Here is an 18,856-nt window from a genome sequence, read left to right as displayed (position 1 = left end):
CAAACAAGAAGGGGTAGGTAGGGAGCGGGGGCTGGTCAGCCCTTCACTGTTAGAAGAAGGGCCGTGTGGGATCAGAACACAGGCACTGCAGGGGTCTCCCACCTCAGAGATCACACACAGGCAGCCCAGGTGCGGAGAGACTACACTGGGAACTACCTGATAACATGGCCTGCTGCTCTCGGCTGAGCCCCAAGACAACGCCAACCCCACACAGTGCTACAGCCCCACACACGACTGCAGAGCTGGAAACAGGAGGAGAGCTCTTACCCCCGTGAGAGACCAGCTGAGGCAGGCCGGGCCTGAGCCGCCCTGTCAACAAGGTCTGACTCTCGTACCTGTGAAGAACAAGTGTCTCTTGGTGGTCTCCTTCCTCTTCTCCAGGCAAGGGTTCAGCAGGCGCAGCAGCTGCAGCACACGCTCCTCCCGCCGTGACTCGGTGAGGCAGGCGTCGTTCATGACCAGGTACGGGTAGATCTTGCCGTTGTGTCCTCTGATGTAGAGCCTGCGGGCTGCTGTGTTATGCTTCTGTACAATCTCCACTCGGGGCATAAAGCTGCAGAGGCGGATGGAGGATGGAGGAGAGGTGAGCAGACCCTTCCTTGGGGAAACAGTGTTAGGAACTATCACAGACATGCAGGCAGAGCAGTTCAGTGGGCAGAGATGTGATGGTAACCTAGGATGTACCTAGGACAGGCAGAGGACTTGGAGGAAAGGGGGACAGGTGTGAGTGTGTGGGAAGGCGGAGTCAACTCAGAAATAAAGAAGCTGCAGTCAGCTGCTGGAGGCAGCCTCTCTGAAGTGCTGCTCACACCTCAAGTGGGACTCAACTCTCTAGTAAATTCTACAACTGCCAATGATGCTGTTACGATTATTTATTTATTCTGGCTTTTTTCCAATTACAGTTTGTTTTTTTGAGACAGGATTTCTCTGTGTAGCCCTGTCTGTACTGGATCTCACTCTGTAGACCAGGCTGACTTCCAACACACAGAGATCTGCCTGCCTCTGCCTCCCGAGTGCTGGGATTAAAGGTGTGCGCCACCACCGCCTGGCTTCCAATTTCCGATTACATTTTTATTTTCATTTTGCATACATGGTGTACTTGTGGTAGCCAGAGTGGGCTCTCTCCTTCCACCACGTGCATTCTGGGTATGGAACTTGGACCAGCAGGCTTGGTGGCGGCCTCTTTACTCACCGGGCCATTCATTGGCCCCTTTTCTGTTTTCTGGATAGGGTCTTACCAGACCTGCCTGGCCTAGTACTTGCAGAACCCAGAGTGGTTCTGACTCAGAACCATCTTCCTGCCTTAGCACCCCAAGTCCAGGACTTACAGATGTGCACCCCCACACCTGGGTCCAGATATGCTTTTATATTGCACAGTAAGAGTTAACACCTGGGACAGTTCAGTTTGCCAAGTTCTATGGTGATTCAGAGAAGGTCTCTGCAGATAAACCTGGTCTTCTCTCAGGACACTAACCTATAGTCAGCTCAGGTTCTGAAGTTCTGAAGACACCACCGACAGAACTGCACACCCCACACCAAGGAACCAGCACGGCAGCTCCGCCTGCCCCCCCCCCCCCCCCCCCCCCCCGGCCATCCCCAAGCCCCTCTGCGGGCCAGGCCCTGTGCTCACCGAGCAATCTTGATGTAGTAATGCGTCGGCTTGGGCATCAAAAACTCCCCAGGGATCTCCACTTCAGCTGTCTGAGCTGAGAAATTGCTCAAGAACCGACACTTTTCTTCTATGAGGAAGAATTTGGGAAGCTGCTTGGTTTTAGCCTCAAGGATTTTGATCCACTTTTTCAACTTAGAAATCAGATTATGAAGTTTCATGGATCCTGGGACACTGAAGTCAAAATCTGCAGAATAAAATAAACACGATGAAAACCAGCTTCAAGGGCTAAGGATAACACAGCTGGGTTGGTAGAGTGTCTGCACAGCGTGTCGGGAGTCCCGGGTTCCATTCAGGGACAGGGCTAATGAGGGGTTGAGGGGGCAGTGCACCAGGCCTTGGGCTGTCCCCCCTAACAGCCCCCGCATGCACTTCACTGCACAGAAGCAGTCTGTTTCGGGTTAGTCAATGTATTTTCTTTCTTTCAATGACACCTATCTGGTTTATAATTGATTTTTACATGATGACGGACGGAGATAAGCAGAGTTGCACTTTATGCTCTGTATTTGATTCCTCTGAATTCCTCACATGGGGCTGGTGACGTAGCTAAGTGGTACGGTGTCTGCCCAGCTGTCTATCCCCGGCACCACTGGCGTGGGTTCTCAGAGGCTCATCCCAGCTGAGGTGTGCACCACTAACTCCCTCCCATTGCTGAATCGGGACACTCGGCTATTCTATGCTCTGCCTCCTGAGGGAGACCTGGGTGGTTCCTGGCTTGTAGATTAGCAATGAATCCTCACGCACACCTTACATGAGAACCCTGAGTGCTCTCCCTGCTCTCGAGGACTGCAGGTGGAGACAAGCTCATTGCACACACAGACGCAGCCTTGGGGACAAGTCAGCAGCAGGGGCGGCCTGCTCTCATTCAATTTTGGCTGTATCTGAGGAAACCTTGAGATTTGAACTTTTGAGGTTTTGGTTTTGTAGCTTTGACATTGAGATTCAAGGGCTTCAACTCATATCTGATTCTGTTTCAGACTACACTGAATGGAGGGCTCTGACGTTTCGGATAAAGACACGGAGCACTGGCCTTCAGGTAAAAGCGGGGTGGTCCTCGGTGTCTGTAGGTGAAGTACGATGGTAAACACCGACTTCACAGGCTCCCCCTTCGTTGAACGGGGTGATGGCACCACTGACTTCAGAGGCGAGACTCTGAGCTAACAGCAGCTAGCTCCCTGGTGAGAGAGGGCAGAGCCCGAATTCTTCTGTTCTTATTTAGCATCTCTGTGGGTGAGTTGCGTCTGTGTGTGAATCCCACTGAGTGCAGGGTTACAGGCATGCATACACATCCCTCGATGGTCCTCATCAAAGATCTGTCATGTGGAAGCCTCAGCCTGAGACAGGTTGTGTTACCCTCAAGCACCTTACAGTTCACCAACAGGTGCCCAAGTGTCCCCAGACCACTTGTGAGGTGAGTTACAGTCTGTGGCTGAAACTGTAAAGCATCTTGATAAATTAACAGGTATCTACCATAGGTACACACACAACAGTTTCAACTGCGTTCTTTAAGGACAGTAAGGAAATTACTGACATTTTGGGACTGGAGGTGTGGCTTAGTGGTTGAGTATTTAGCCAGCTTGAGAGAGCCAGAAAGAGAGAAATGCACCTGCGGTTTCAGCATATATCCGTGAATAAAGGACGTTTTAACAGTTATAAAAACAGTAAGTGAAAATGCTTCACTTAATTTTAAGGAACTGAGGCAAATCTTGTTTCCATGTCCACTCAGATGGCTAGGAACCTGTTTGATGTAAACTGCTCTGAACAGTATGGGAGGCACTGTGCCATGTAAACCCACACGTGAGCTGGGGAGTGGTGAGGTCCCCTCAGACAAGGCAAGAAGAGACCAGGGGAGGATTTGAACACCTCTGAGCCTAGGAAATGTCTTCCCGTGAACCACAGACAAGAAACAAAACAATCCTTCTGTCATCCTGCTTCCTGCCCTCCAAGTTTGCAGCCCACCTGTCATGTCGAGTCTGCACCTCGGCCTTTCAAATCCTCCACCTCACCTTGTAGCTCCACCCTAACACTAAGCGAGGGAAGGCAAGGCTTCGGCCCGAAAAACCTTCCATTTTCTAACTCCCATCTCTGAAGGCCAAACTCTAGCCCTTCAGTGGAAGATAGGGCATGAAGTCAGACTGCTGGCAGTCATGGCTTCCTTATGTTTTGAGTATTGAGATAGGGTCTCACTGTGTGGCTCTGGATGTCCTGGAACTTAGAGATCCGCCTGCCTCTGTCTCCCAAGTGCTGGGATTAAAGGCGTGCCCACCACATCTGCCCAGAGTTTATGTGTTTAACAAAGTCTAACTAGCATGTGCCTGGGGCAAGACTTACCTGTGGTGAACTGGCCCTTCAACTTCTGGAAGACAGGGTCCTGGGCTGTGGCTTGTGCCCGGCGGGCCAGAGACTCAGAGGCTGCACTGGAGAACATGGTTGAGACATTGGACACGTTCTCCAGTCCCACTCCAAAAGTGCTCACCAGCTTCTTGACAAAGTTAAGAGTGTGAGGGGTAATCTTGGCATCCGATACAGCACCGCTCTTCTCAAAGGCAACAGAGTAACATTTTGCCAGGCCCTGCTGGAGTTGCCTGAGCACCTGGCAGAAGAGACAAGACCATCAGCCAGAGGACAGTGAGGCAACCAAAGGCGTCCACCATGCCTGACCACTCACCCAGTCATTTCTGCCTTTACCAACACCAGGGACCTAGTGGTACCTACGAACTCTCACACAACCATGAGCTGTCCCCCAGCCCAGTAAGATAGCATTACTGGGCAGGAAAGCGTGTTGTATTTTATCCCCAGCTGAAGTGACTGACCTTGAGGAGACAGCAGAGTTGAAAAGGCTGAAGGTAGTAACCCACACGCTACCCAGGCCATAGCACAGTCCTCCTTCCCTCACACACACTGGGATGAAACCCAGGGCTTTGTGTATTCCAGGCAAGCACTCTATGTACTGGGTTACAAAAACCTCTGCCCTCATTCCCCCTCATACTTCAATGACCTGAAGCTGTACTGGTGTCCAGAGAACAACTACTCAGCAGGTCCATGGTTCCATTCAACTATGAACAGGTCAGGTGGGCTGACCAAACACCCCGGTCTGAAGTCAGCGTGTCTACAGACATGTCTGGCACCATTCTCTCCCTCCACAGGGAGGCAGCAGCTGCAGACTTGGGTCCACCTACCTCCTCATGCCAGTTCTCTCTGAACCAGACCATCTGGTCGACGATGCCTTCCAGGGAAGACAGGAGAGTGGGGTGAAGCTCCCGCTGCATGTGCATGATTCGGCTGCAGCGCCACATGGGCGCTGTTGCTCTTATGGGCCCTGGATCTGATGCAGAATGGGACTGGTTACCCACTGAACTGGGCTGCTGCTGTCCAGAATCTGAGAGCAACACACACAACGCCAATGTCAGCGCAAGACCCACTGATGACAAGTTCAGAGCGCTACAGGACCCACTGGCCACAGGAACGCCGGTTCCTGCATTGTGGGACAAGACCTTTCCTCCCCAGGGACAGGGTAGAGATGCCCTGGTTCTGAGGACAGCTGTCCCACTTGACTGAGGAGCAGAGAGCACGGTCAGCTGCCCTGGCTACCGGTAGTCCAGGGAAAAGCCAGCATGTGCACGCCAGTGGGCCAGAGAGGCCAAGTGGGCCAGTGCCGTGGCTCCCTGAGCCTCTTCATTATCTGTTGTCTGATATAAAATACCTGGAAAATCATCCCAACACATCCCTTGCTACTAAAGTTCAAAAAACCTAAAAGCAGCTTAAAGAAACTGGTCTATGGGCTGGAGAGCTGGCTCAGAGGTTAAGAGCACTGACTCCTCTTCCAGATGTCCTGAGTTCAATTCCCAGCAACCACATGGTGGCTCACAACCATCTGTAATGAGATCTGGTGCCCTCTTCTGGCCTGCAGGCATACATGCAGACAGAACAATGTATGCATAATAAATAAATAAATCTTAAAAAAAAAAAATTAAATTAAAAAAAAAAAAAGAAACTGGTCTACATACTTCATTCAGGAAGGCCAACTCCCACTTGCAAAATAATGTTTTTGAAAAACAGCCTCTGAGAAATACGCTGCAGAACACTGCATGAACAATTTCTGGCTTGAGCTCACTGCATTTCGTCAGGAACTAAGAGATGACTAAGCCAGGGAGGTGAAGTGCACTGTGCCCCTGTGCCCACTTGGCCTTATTCCCTTAGGGAGGCTCTGGTGCAACAGGAGGAGGTCAAGTGGCTTCGGAAGCACTGAGCTTACCAAGTACCCCAAATCACTAAGTTACCAAGTACCCCAAATCACTAAGTCAGTCCTTTCCTCAGTAAGGCTAGTCAGTGTAGATCCGAAGTCACATCCTTTGACTGTTCTTACAACTAGAGGCCAGACTGCCAACAGCTCAAGACAGTCCTCATCAGGCTGGTAGCACATCTACACACTGACAGCTTTGTTGCTGAGAAGAGCTCTCTCATTTCCTGCAGCCGGGGCCTCACCGACTTAGTCTATCTCCCGTGAGCTGCCCCATGAACGCCTTTCCTACTGTGGCACGGGAAGAACCACACACTGCTCAGCTGTCAGGCTTGGTCTTCTGGCCGACCAAAGAGAAGACTGAGCACATGGAGGGGAGGAGCTGTGGGCAGGTGTGTGCCTGTGGCAGTGGTACTCTGGGATACCCCCAGACTGACCGAGACCCCACCAGCTTCCCCGCCAACACGTACCGCTCTTGTAGCGCTCTCTCTGCTCTATCTTCAGGGTCAGGTACAGAGTCCGGATGGGAAAGTAGACTGCTTGGGGATACACTCGTCCAACCTGCTCAGAGACAGCAAGGGGTCAGCAGCACTGTCCCCATACATGTTCTGGGTGATGGACAATGGATAGGGAGAGTAACTGAGCAGGCAGTGAACGGGTTTTGGTTGTGCATTGGGGTCAAAGAGGCTAGCACCAAGTGATTGATATAATATATGTAGCTGTTAGCCAATTAATGAAATGGCTAGCTCAACTGTTTAAAACTCCTTGTCTCATAAATTCTACCTGGTGACTGTTAATGGCAGAAACTACACTCTACTTCCTTCAATAAATCTGAGGAAAGCAAGAGACACTGACCCTAGCCCTGGATCTTAGCCAACGAAAGATTCCTGTGCATCTGTTAGTCATGGTATAGGGCACAAGCCATTCCAAGCCATACAGTGACTCCAAATAAAAGACAAGGCCACTACGGGCAACATCTGGTCTGTGTAACTGCAGGAAGAGTCAAAGAAACAATGTACTCAAGGTGGCACAGGCATCAGTTCTGCTTGTGACCAAGGAGACATTGTCCTGTCACTCAGACCCTTCCAGATGCACCACAGAAGAAGATAGGCACATCTGACTGTCAAGGCCACCGGGCACCTGGCTTGTGTGTGTGCAGCCACTGCATAAATGATAATACGGGACAGACTGAGGCAGTAGCCTGGCAGCTAACCTCTAGGCAAATCACCAGGGTTCAGGAGTATCACTGCCATGTGCTCTCAAGCAAAAGAATGTCTTTTCCAGGAACCACAGGACAATCTCCATGTGGATGGAACCAGTCGGGCATAGCTCGTGGCTGCTCCTTCAGGAGGAGCTGTGATTTTAAGAAGTAACAGAGGCTCTGTGCATCCCAGTCTAACTAACTACACCACTACTAAAGAGTCTTCATCTGGGGCTGGAGAAATGGCTCAGTGGTTAAGAGCACTGGCTGCTCTTCCAGAGGACCCCACGTTCAATTCCCAGCAACCATATGGTATCTCACAACCACCTATAATGGGATCTGATGCCCTCTTCTGGTGTGCACATGTACATGCCGACAGAGCATTCAAGACATAAAAAAATAAATAAATGTCAGAGGTGGTGGTGGCCATGGCCATAGTGCACGTCTTTAGTCCCAGCACTTGGGAAGCAGAGGCAGGCAGATCTCGAGTTCCAGGCCAGACTGGTCTACAGAGCGAGTTCTAGAAGAGCCAGGGCTACACACAGAAGTCTTGTCTTGGAAAAAAAAAAAAAAAGTCTTTATCCTTTGGACTCCTACAGACATATAAAAAGATGCTCTATGGGGCCCACCTGGCTGATGAGGTTCAGGAGCAGCTTGCCCTCGGAGCCCACCAGGCAGGTAAGCAGCTGTGGAATCCACGCCAGCCACTGGATGGGGGGCACGCCGATGCAATACTTGTCCACAGCATCCGCCAGCGTATTCTTGTCATCATCAAAACTCAGAAGCCACAACACCTAAGGCAGAGGACAAGCTTTAGCTACATGAGAATTCTGAGAGCCTCAATTTAGTGGCTTTTCCTCAACCTTAAATGAAGTGGTGTTATTAGCTACAAGCTTAAAAGTGTTACCTTTACAGTTGAGTAGAATTTATAATTTGAATCCAGTTGTTCTTTTGACTTAACATTAATGGCAAATGCTAACTGATCCAACCCAGAGACCAGCAGTAACTGCAGGTGGATAACCTGCTTGTTCACAGGTGTACCCTCACCCAAACCAAACTGATTTTTGTGAGAATTTGATTATCAGCAATCTGCAGCAGGCAAACTCCATGCTGGTGCCCGGCATCCTTTAGAGCCTGTGACTGCAGAGCGGATGAGGGTGGCTGCCACGGCAGGGTAGCGTCAGCACCGGGCTCAGCTACCATGCGTGCTGACGTCATACACTCCAAAGCTCATGTTCAACCAGGGATTAGAACACCCCCCACACACACTCCCAGCAGAGCTTATTCCTACGTCTCCTGCAAACATGAATTCTAGCCATGCTGAGCACTGCACAGAGAGCATGCTAGTGGGTCAATCCCAGTTCCCTCTGGCCTAGAAGGCCTTATTCAGGGTGTGACCCCAGACAGCAGCAGACATAAAGGCTGAGAGCCCAGGATGCTCAGGCCTGTTTCCTTAGTGTCAACTGTGAAAAGTCCCACTGCAGGGAGATGGGAGCAAGCCAGGACAGGAAGGCAGACCTCACTCACACTCGGAACTAGATCTTGACCCCAGCTCAAAAGCTACCAGCTGCTTTGTGGAAAAGATGAATCCCCCAGCCTCACCTTGGCCAAGTACTTCCTTGACTTGCTCTCATTCTGGTGCCGGCAAGCGTGAAGGTAGCAGGTGATGGCAGACACTCCCAGGTGTAGCTGCCTCTCCTTCACAAAGATGCTCTCCAGGTAGTCACCCCACATGGCCCAGGCCTTCACCAGCACATCATGCATCTGTACAGCTGCTGAGAATGCTTTGTTGGCTTCCTCTGACCTGTGTGGAACCCAAACATACAGCACATGACATGACACTGCTTCAAACACACCTGTCGTCCCAGCACGCAGGCAGCTGGGCAGGCACGAGGATCTCAAGGTCAAAGCTAGCCTAGAACACACAGCAAGCTATGGGCCAGCCTGAGGCACGCTGTTAAAAATCCAAAACTAACCAACCAAACTGAACATTGAGTAATATTTAACACACTCATGGAACTATTGTATGGCCTTCCTTACGCAGTCACTCTGACTCCCAGCAATGCCAAGTCCCCAGTCACCAATCTGCTCTCCATCTCGGTGGACTGGTACACTTGTTCTTTTTTTTTTTTTTAAAGAATGCAACTTTGTTTTATGTATATGAGTGCTGTATCTGCATGCATCCCTGCAGGCCAGAAGAGAGCATCAGATCTCATTACAGATGATTGTGAGCCACCATGTGGGTGCTGGGAATTGAACTCAGGACCTCTGGAAGAGCAGCCAGTGCTCTTAGGCACTGAGCCATCTTCCCAGCCCGATACACTTCTTATACTCAAGCTCTACACCATACAAACCTTACAGCCGGACTCCACCGAGTGCATTGTTTCGGAGGTCCACATGGAAGCATTTGGTTCTGTAGCTGCACACCTCCATTGTATGTGCAGAGATGGCTGTTCACTGAACAGGGATGCCATTCCCGCCCTCTGACGGCAGTGACTGTGCAGCCACAGACACTCTGGGACAAGTACCTCTTTGCTTAGGTCTTTGTAGACCAAGGATCAAACCTCTGGGCCCAGGGCAATTCAGTCTCAATGTTTTCTGTGTAACTGCCACTTGTCAAACTGTTCCACAACAGTGACACCAGATACCATTTTCCTACCATGCTACTTATGTGTAAGACAAATCAAAACCACACAGGCCTGTGCCCTTTATGAATAGAAAGGCTCGATTCCCAAACAAAACCAGCAGCCAGTTCCGGAAGCACAGGAAAGGCTCTGACCAAGAGAAGCTGTCCAGGTGGACACAGCTTCCCACTCAGAGCTAGATTCCGGATGGTCTGGCTCACATCCGAGCTGACTGACTTTGGTTCTAAAACAAAAACCATTCTCCTCGGTCAGGCAGGGTATCAGGAAGCCCAAGAGGACGACCGAGTGAGGAGCCTGAGTCCTGACTGGGTACCACAGCTAAAACAACGGAAGCCCACAACACACAAAGGAAAGGCCTGTACTCCCGACAGGGCGAGCCAGAGGGACCAGGTAAGGAGCCCCTGTCACCACCGTGATGAGGGAGGTCTGTGCTCACTATGCCACTCTCCTCTAAGACACTGTGGGGCTACACACAGCTCTGCTGTGAGCTCCTCTCCGCAGAGGGCACCGCACACAGAATGCCTCACCAATCATCATGAAGCCACGAGACTGCCAGCTCGGAGCCACACACTGGCTTTGAGTTCCTAAGGAACAGCTACAGACCCTGCCACCCGGTCCACACAGTCTACATACTTGTTTATCTGAGCCAGGAACATTCCCTTCAGAGCGTAGAACTCAGCTGTCATTTCCTTCGTGAAGTATTTGAGGTTTGTGGACTCAATGACTTCAAGGCCCTGTTCAGAAATGGAGAGAGGGGGAAAAGACTCTTGAAATTTCTAGATGGTTCATCAAGTACTCACAAAGCCCTTCTTTCCAAAGCCCTGTGTCCAGCCAGACTTGCTGTCTCTTTCACTTGGTCCTCCGGGCACAGGCGTGGCCAGGACCGACCTTACCTCCTCCTTTATAATGGTTTTTCTTCCTCAAACACATAGCTAAGCACATGGCAGAACAGAGACACAGATGCAGTTTTAACACTGAATGGTTTCCTTTCCTTTCTTCTTCTGGACGAAGGGTTTCCCACTGTCAGGCTGTGTTGGGGACACTCTCCTCTTCCTTCCTCTCGGCCTGGCCCAGGAGCCTACCTGCATGCACTCGTTCTTGCCCATCACTCCTGCCAGCTGGAGGTAGCATTTCACTTGCTGTCGAATCTTCTGGAAGCAATCCACGATGGGAACGGTAGGGATGGTATGAATACGGCTCAGGATATCCAGTGCCACATTAACTAGACCTTGTTTCCGGGCAATTTTCCCGTACTGGATGATGGCCGAGGCTGAGGCATGGACCCCAAGCATGGCATTATTGGAACTCGGGTCGTGGTGAGAGCTGTTTTCATACGCAGTTACAATCGCTGAAGAACAAAGGAATTGGCTGTCAGGCACGTCATATTCCTTTCTAAGTGTGTCACAATCAGGCTTAAAGAAAAATGAAGAACACACGGAACATGGCTCATGGAAACAGGATACACCCTCATTGCTTTCCCTGGAATCCTGCGCCACAGACTAGAGCTGGGATGGGGCTTAGTTGGTAGAATACTTGCCTAACATGAACGAAGCCCTGGGTTTGTTCCCTAACACCACAAAAATGGGGCATGGTGAAGCATGCCTGCAGCCCCAGCACTCAGGAGGCTGAGGAGGAAAGATCAGAAGCTCAAGGTTATTCTCAGCCCTCAGCCATACACTGAATGAGGCCAGCTTCAGATAGATGAGATCCTATTCTCAAAGGGGGGGGGGGGACTAGAGTACAGCACGTCTGTCTTCCCTGGTAAGGTCACAGAATCACAGGTGACGTGTTCTCAAATAAGGATGCCTGGTGAGTGTAGGACAGGAAAACCGGGAATGGACACAAAGCCAGCTGAGGACAGGTGCTTCTAGGCAGGGCCTCTGAGACAGAGCGTGACACCGCTCCCTCGCCCTGTCCGGCACCCCTCAGGTCTAGCAGGAATTCCCAGCTAAGTGGGTAGGGTGGAAGGCACAAAACCTTCCCACTGTTTCCCACCTTCACCTCTCCCCTCACCACTACCACCCCTGCCTCTTACATCTACCCCAGAACACAAAATCTGGGGAAAAAACAAAAACAAAACAAAACGAAGACATGAAACCAGCACAGCGGGGCGTCTGGAAAATTACATGATGAATGCATGCCGGACCAGGTCGGTTTACCCTGGTAATGGTGCTGCCGCCACATGAAGACGCTGCTCCAGTGGGACAAGTCGTCAGACACGATGGGCAGCCGGTTCCGCCAGGTCTTCACCACCGTCTTCATGTCATGGAGGCTGTTGTTCCTGCCCAGGTTGGTGGGCTGCAGGCCTGCATTTATCTGTGCAGCTTCCTGAAGCTCAATGATCTGCTGAGCAGCCTACAGGGAGCAAGGAGAGTCCATAGCTGGGGGCTGGGGCGAGGGCTCAGCAGGGAAGGTGCTTGCGGCCCAGCCTGACAACCTGAGTCAACCTGCGTCAGACGGAGTTCGATCCCCAGAATCCACGTGGTGGAAGGAGAGAACTGACTCTGAAAAGCTGTCCTCTGACCTCTGTACCTGGACCAAGACGCATACACAAACACAAAACAGCCCAAGCTGGGCGTGATGGCACACGCTTTAATCTCAACACTCAGAGGCAGAGGCAGGCAGATCTCTGAGTTCAAGGCCAGCCTGGTCTTCAGAGCAAATTCTAGCACAGCCAGGGCTGTACAACACTGAGAAACCCTGTCTCAAAAAACCAAAACAATAACAACAAAAAACCCCACCAACAAAACAGCCCAAATCCCTGAAAGGCTCCCCGAAAGTGTCCTTCTGTGTGTTGTCTGGGATTTCTCTAGGATTTCTCAGTTAGGGAGCTGGAGAGACAGCTCAGTGGTAAAGGCGCTGACTTCAAGACTGATGGCCTGAACTGAACTGATCTCTGAAACACAGTGGAAGGAGAGAACCAACTGTCCCAAGATGTCCTCTGTCTTTGACACACCACACCCACATCGATACAATGAAATAAAAACATTGGCTGTGGTGGTGAGCATTCACAAGAAAGAGGCAAGCAGATCTCTATGTATAGTTTGAGACTAGCCTGAGTCCTAGGCCAGTCAAAGCTACATAGTGAGACCCTGTAGTCTCAGAGAACAAAACAGCCGGGCATGGGGGCACATGCCTTTTATCCCAGTGCTCAGATCTCTGAGCTCATGGCCAGCCTGACCTATAGATGGAGTCCCAGGACAGTCAGGCTATACAGAAAACAAATATATAACAACAAAAAGATTTCTTAGTGGTGTGGAGGCAGTTATCACTTGGGTTGGGTCCCTTAGAACTTACAGCATTCTAGATGGTTGTAAACTACTGTGTGGGTGCTGGGTATTGAACCTGGGTCCTCTAAATTAGCACTCAGTGCTCTTAACCACTGAGACATCTCTCCAGCCCTAACAATCCTCTCTTTAAGTGCAGTAGGACCTGTCCACAGCAGACTACCAACAAATACTCCCATTACAAACCATCAGCAAGCAGTGAGGAAACCAGATTGCTTTCATTCACCTTCCAGACATTTGGACATCAGAATGATGTGACCAGCTACATATTATACTTCATACTTTAAATACGTAACTGCACAATTATTAATATGTTTTCACAATTAACTGTCACTCATGGCTGGTACTTTCATTGAATAGCTCAGAAATGCAGCCATTAATTATATGTTTCCATGCAAAGATAGCTTCTCAGTAGTCACAAAGGGGGTTGCTTACCTGGCATGAAGGCCCTAGGTTTAATCCCCCCTACCCGGTGTGTGTGTGTGTGTGTGTGTGTGTGTGTGTGTGTGTGTATGTAGGGAATCAAAAGAAGTAAGAAAACCCTGGAAATCCAACAGTCACAGCAGCAGCAACTCTCTCCTACACTGCAGAGTAAGTCTGCTGGTAACTGAAAGCTTGAGACTGTTCAGTAACTGTGGAGTAACCGTCGTTTTAGGGCATTCTTTCGGAAAAAACAAAGGTAACAACAGGCACACAGAGAAGCAATGAGACGACGAGGAGACAGCCTCAGACAGGAAGCTGGTATGTTTATGAGAAGCTGCAATGCTGTGCCCTGAATCCCTGCCCCCAAAACTCACTGGGATTTAACCTCTTAAACCAAGAGATGCCCAGGACTGGATCATCAGCAGGGCGACCCCAGATTCAACACTAGTAGCTCTGTAACACAGCCTGATGTCTTACACCATTCTTCCCAGCAAGAAGCCCCATCACAAGAGGTGGTCCTCTGAAAACTGACCCCAAGTGGACCATCTGGGATGGTTCACACTTTAGTCCACACTGTGCTATTTACAACATAAAACAGATAAATACACACACCACAACAAACCCAATATATTGGTTTAGTTTCAAAAGTACTCTTTCATAGGCTGGAGAGATGGCTCAGCAGTTAAGAGCACTGGCTGTTCTTCCGGAGGACCCAGGTTCAATTCCCAGTAACTACATGGTGGCTCCCCACCATCTATAATGAGATCTGATGCCCTCTTCTGTCATGTGAACATATATGCAAATAGAGCACTCATATACATACATAAATAAATCTTTAAAAAAAAAAGTACTCTTTCACAAATCACCAGAAAATTACTACTGATGCCCAAAGGATGACAGGGCACAAGTCACTTCAGTCTTTCAAGGCTGGATGGGATCTGTCTGAACAACAGCTTCACACTGTTATGTGCCAAAGGTAGCCCTACCATAAGACTTGTGAGAATGTCTCAGACCCTCAATTCCAAAATGAAAAGCCACAGTTTTTCCCCTAATGTACTTACTGACCCTGGCCTTTCTTTCCTGAGGAGGAATTCCCATGGGAGAGGAGAACAGGAGAGAGTTTCCTTTGTCACTTGGCTTATCCATGGACCTCAGCTACTCCACAGCCCTAAGGATTCCAGGCTGAGCTCTGGGAGGGGGCAGTACCTACCTGCAGAAGAGGTGTGTGCACATGGGACACTACATGGGGCAGGCGCCGCCACTCACGGATGGCCAGGCTGCTGGCCATCTCCACCAGGCGCTCAATGAAGCTCAGCTGCTGCTCCTCAGGGTGGCAGATGGCCAGGTACCCTCGGTACATGTTAACCTTCCAAGCCATCTCCTTCGGACAGCTGACTCCACCTGGAGTGAGGGGAGACAAGCGGGGTGGTGATGATCCTCTCCAGACTGTGGCCAGTTACACAAAGCAATACATAGAAACCTGGCCTTAATGTAAAAACTGACTTTCAATAGAGAAGCCAGGCATTTACACGGCTCTTCCGAGATCCTCTCCTGAACTCGGGTGAGCAGCCAATCTCCTGGGTTGCAGAGTGCACCACAAACGCTCCCAGAGAGGTGACAGAGACGGTACTTCTGTCTTAGGACCATATGCACAGACCCTTCAGGACCAAGTCATTTTAAACACCTCACTCACACTGCACATCACACTCCAGAACCAGAGCCTGTCCCTCCCATCAGTGGCTTTTCAGATAACAGCAAACACGCCAGCCTTGGCTGCTCTGGCTCCAATCTTCTGTGTTACTCCTGACGATTCTTCTGCAAACATCTACCAACACCACCAACTTAACTATTCTAAACCTCTTCCCGGTACTGCTTTTGTTCTCAGAGGTTAAGGTCTCTATATCCAATACTCATTTGAAAGTAAAATTGAATGGCAAGAGATGGCCTGCCAGGTAAGAATATCTGCTGCTCTTGCAGAGCACCTGAGTTTGGTATTCACACCCACAACAGACAGCTTCCAAGCACCAGTACACCCGTAACTCCAGCTCCAGGAGATCAAATGCCTTCTGGTCTCCGCAGGCACTGCACTACTGTACACACACGTACGTGTTCTCTCTGTCTCTCTCTCTGTCTCTCTCTGTCTCTCTCCCCCGGCACTGCACCACCACCATTACTACACACACACTAACTGAATGCTCCATTAATACCAAACTTACTCAAATCTAGGAAAGGTCTCAGTGACAGAAAACCAGGCATCTCACCTGCACCAGTGCCTCCTTCATGGCAGTCCAGTTGGACACCCTCCACGCGCATTCCAGGACGAGGTAGGGATTTATGTGGCCTTTGGACTGGCCAAACTCAGTCAAGGCTTCCCACTGGTTCAGCTCCTTGGAGCACCTAGGAGACCCAGGGTTAAAGCAGGAACTCAATCAATTCAACACACTGACAGACTTGGAAAGGTGAAGAAGGGTCCAAAGACACAGCATCACTACAGAAGATAAGAGAGCAGACGTACAGACCACTGTGGGATGCTATCCGGGCTTGCCTTCAGGAGACCGGCCTGCCCTATGACCATACAGCCAATAGACAGAGCTGTTACATTCTGAGGGGAGGCAGCAATGACTGGTCCCTCATCAGCATGTTTAATTACACACAACATTAGTTTCTTAGATTCTGTAGCATCCAACCCTTTCGAAAAACACTCAGGAAGAATTCACAGACGTGTTCCCTTACTTCTTTAATTCATTCATTAAAACTGTCCCCTGATAGGGTCTCTCTAAGCAGCCCAGGCTGGCCTCAAACTCAGAGGACCTACCTGTCTCTGCCTCTAGTGTGCTGGGACTAAAGGTGGCGCCACCATGCCCAGCCCATCCATACACTTCCACACCAGGGGCTCTAGACACATAACCAGCACACATTAGCCTAAAATCAAACACAATGAATCTGATGTGCTTCCGGAAGCACTCGCCATGTTGAACTATGTAACTTTCCTGCAACCCTGTGCCCACCTTCATGATGCTCATGACCTCATTGCATGAGATGCCAGTGAATGCTGCTAGAAACACCTCACTTCAGATTCCAGACAAACAACTATGTTATGACTACAGTGCTTCACTGCATATACCATTTCTGGCCTAAAAGAAAATAGCCTAATAATGAAAAACAAAGACTCTTGTTTTCTTGTCATTATTCCTCAGCACATACATATCAAATCAATGTACCTCTGGATTGCATTGTGTTAGAAAGCTTGATTTAAAAAAACTGGTGTTTGATGGGCTGGCAAGATGTCTATGTGGGTAAAGGTGCTTCCCACCAAGCCTGAGGTACTTAGAGAAACATGACAGAAGGAGAGGACAAAGACCACAAGCTGTCCTCTGATCTCTACATGTGCACCCTGGCATGTGTGTACCCCCCACATGCAAATAAAGAGGTATCACTTGAATATTAAAAACATATATATCTCAAAGAAGTCCCACCAAGGCCCAGTTCAGCTCACCTGATCCAGTGGTCCTCCCAGAGCTGGTACTCGGGGAAAATGGCAGGGGAGGCATTACTCCGCTCGTGTTCTTTTTTGGCTTTGTCCATTGCCTTTTCATAGGACTCTTGGGCCTAAAAAGGTAGCAAGGCAATCAGACTACTGAGGAGAAAGTGTTTTCTTTGTCTTCTCAACTTTCTGGGGCAAGCTAGACAGGAACCTAGAAACAACTACCGCCTTCTCATCCAAGGCTACCTGATACCCACCATTTGCCTTTTAGAGACAGTGAGCAGAGGAGAGGCTAGCCCTCACAAAGGTGGCGGAGAAAGCCACAGGACATGCAAATGTGCTCAGTTCTGGGCCCCAGCATCCTACGGGGCGGGGTGTGTGGGTGTGTGGGTGTGTGGGGGGGAACGGGACAAGATTCACCCTGTAATCAGTGCCTGGGCCACACAGGAAGCATGAGGCTGAGGATGGAAGTGCATCTACCCACTGTTTCCAACAGAACCAAGAGCAGTCTAAGAGCATCCATGTTAGCCTCTGATGCCGGAAGACTGAGGTAAAGATGTCTCAGCAGGTAAAGGTTTGCCAACCTGAGTTTGAACCCTAGCACCCAGGTAAAGGTAAAAGGAGAGCACTGACTACACAAAGCTGTCTACGTGTGCCACAGCACATGTGCTTGTACGTGTGCGTGCACACAGGTACACAAACTTTCAAAGTTTTAAACCATGTAAGGTAGCATGTCCCCAGGCTTCTCTAAGTTACGACTTCAAAGGGTCTTCAGGAGCAGATAAGGCAGAATGGCTGGGGCACAGGCGGCTTGCAGAGCCTCCTGAAGTTCTGGGTTTTATTCCAAGTGCTTCACACAATGACAAGAATGCCCAGCGAGAACAACCATCTTCCCAAGCGTAAACCTACTGTAACTTAAGCACGTTACAGTACGGAAGACCCAGAATCCACCAGGCACCACCTGGAGGTCACCCGGAGCCATCACCTGCTCAAAGAAACCATGCTGCTCATAAGCAATGGCAGTTGCAGTCTCCGAGAACTTGCACCGCTTCTGCCACAGGCCGGCCCACATGTCTTCCTCTTGCAACAGGGAGTAAAGTTCAGCCAGGGAATCCAGGATCTCCTGAAAGAAATCACTGTCTGAGTGCTTGGGTCAAACATACTGTTTAAATCAACAAAGCAACTCCCACAAGTGTAACTTAAGCCCTCTGGGGAGATGTACTCATTGAAAGTCACCGACGGAATGAGGAGTCACCTGCTGAGGCGGCGTTATGCTCTCCTGCTCATAAAACTCGGCTGTTTGCTTCGGTTTGATCGGCAGACTCAGCCCCTTCTCAAAGGCCTGGTGCTCCAGCATCAATGTCGAGCGGAACCAGAGGTTGTGAGTCTTCCCCAGGTACTTCAGCACACAGGGGCGCATGGGGATCGGGGGGACGCACTGGGACATGGCTTCCACAAAGCAGTTCAACGCGCTTGGCTGGCAGTCACGCTGCACCTGATGACTGCCACTGCACAGGAATGGACTGATCTCCCCGGCCAGAGCCTAGAAGTGAAGGGTGAGAGAGCTCAGGTCTTTATTCAAGACCCAGCAAGGCTGAACCAGGTGTGCGGCTGCACACCTGCAATCCCGGCACCTGAGAGGTTGAAGGAGGAGTGCCAGGCCAGCCTGGGCTATGATGTGACCTTGGGGCCAGCTTGGGGTATATGCTGAGACCCTGTCTCAAACACAAAAGAACTGGCCTCTCCTTATCACTTGGAAGCACTATGATAATTGGTTCTGAGAGCTGGTAGTTTTTTCTTGCTTTGGAACCCAGAACAGTGTTCATTCAGGATTTTTTTTTTATTTTTCTTCTTTTTTTAAAAAAATAATTTATTTAATTTTATTTCATGTGCATTGGTGTGAAGGT

At 50.0% G+C, this 18,856-nt stretch overlaps 1 protein-coding gene across 1 annotated transcript in view; it reads right to left on the bottom strand.

Annotated features, from left to right (window-relative positions):
- The window catches only part of LOC114707583 (transformation/transcription domain associated protein), a 97,475-nt gene that overhangs the window by 8,179 nt on the left and 70,440 nt on the right, over window positions 1-18,856 (bottom strand). The window contains exons 55-69 of the mRNA XM_037198542.1: window positions 18,205-18,492; window positions 17,935-18,072; window positions 16,962-17,074; window positions 15,720-15,862; window positions 14,676-14,860; window positions 11,915-12,110; window positions 10,838-11,103; window positions 10,389-10,489; window positions 8,713-8,914; window positions 7,740-7,904; window positions 6,380-6,470; window positions 4,849-5,048; window positions 4,001-4,262; window positions 1,631-1,856; window positions 336-553 (exon numbers count right to left, since the gene is read on the bottom strand). Coding sequence (XP_037054437.1) covers window positions 336-553; window positions 1,631-1,856; window positions 4,001-4,262; window positions 4,849-5,048; window positions 6,380-6,470; window positions 7,740-7,904; window positions 8,713-8,914; window positions 10,389-10,489; window positions 10,838-11,103; window positions 11,915-12,110; window positions 14,676-14,860; window positions 15,720-15,862; window positions 16,962-17,074; window positions 17,935-18,072; window positions 18,205-18,492 — 2,794 coding nt within the window. The remainder of the gene's footprint in view (window positions 1-335; window positions 554-1,630; window positions 1,857-4,000; window positions 4,263-4,848; window positions 5,049-6,379; window positions 6,471-7,739; window positions 7,905-8,712; window positions 8,915-10,388; window positions 10,490-10,837; window positions 11,104-11,914; window positions 12,111-14,675; window positions 14,861-15,719; window positions 15,863-16,961; window positions 17,075-17,934; window positions 18,073-18,204; window positions 18,493-18,856) is intronic.

The sequence above is a fragment of the Peromyscus leucopus genome, chromosome 23 (assembly GCF_004664715.2).
Source record: "Peromyscus leucopus breed LL Stock chromosome 23, UCI_PerLeu_2.1, whole genome shotgun sequence".
NCBI classification, from domain to species: domain Eukaryota; kingdom Metazoa; phylum Chordata; class Mammalia; order Rodentia; family Cricetidae; genus Peromyscus; species Peromyscus leucopus.
Note: the sequence above shows the minus strand (reverse complement) of the source record. Positions and strands in the feature narration are given on the sequence as shown.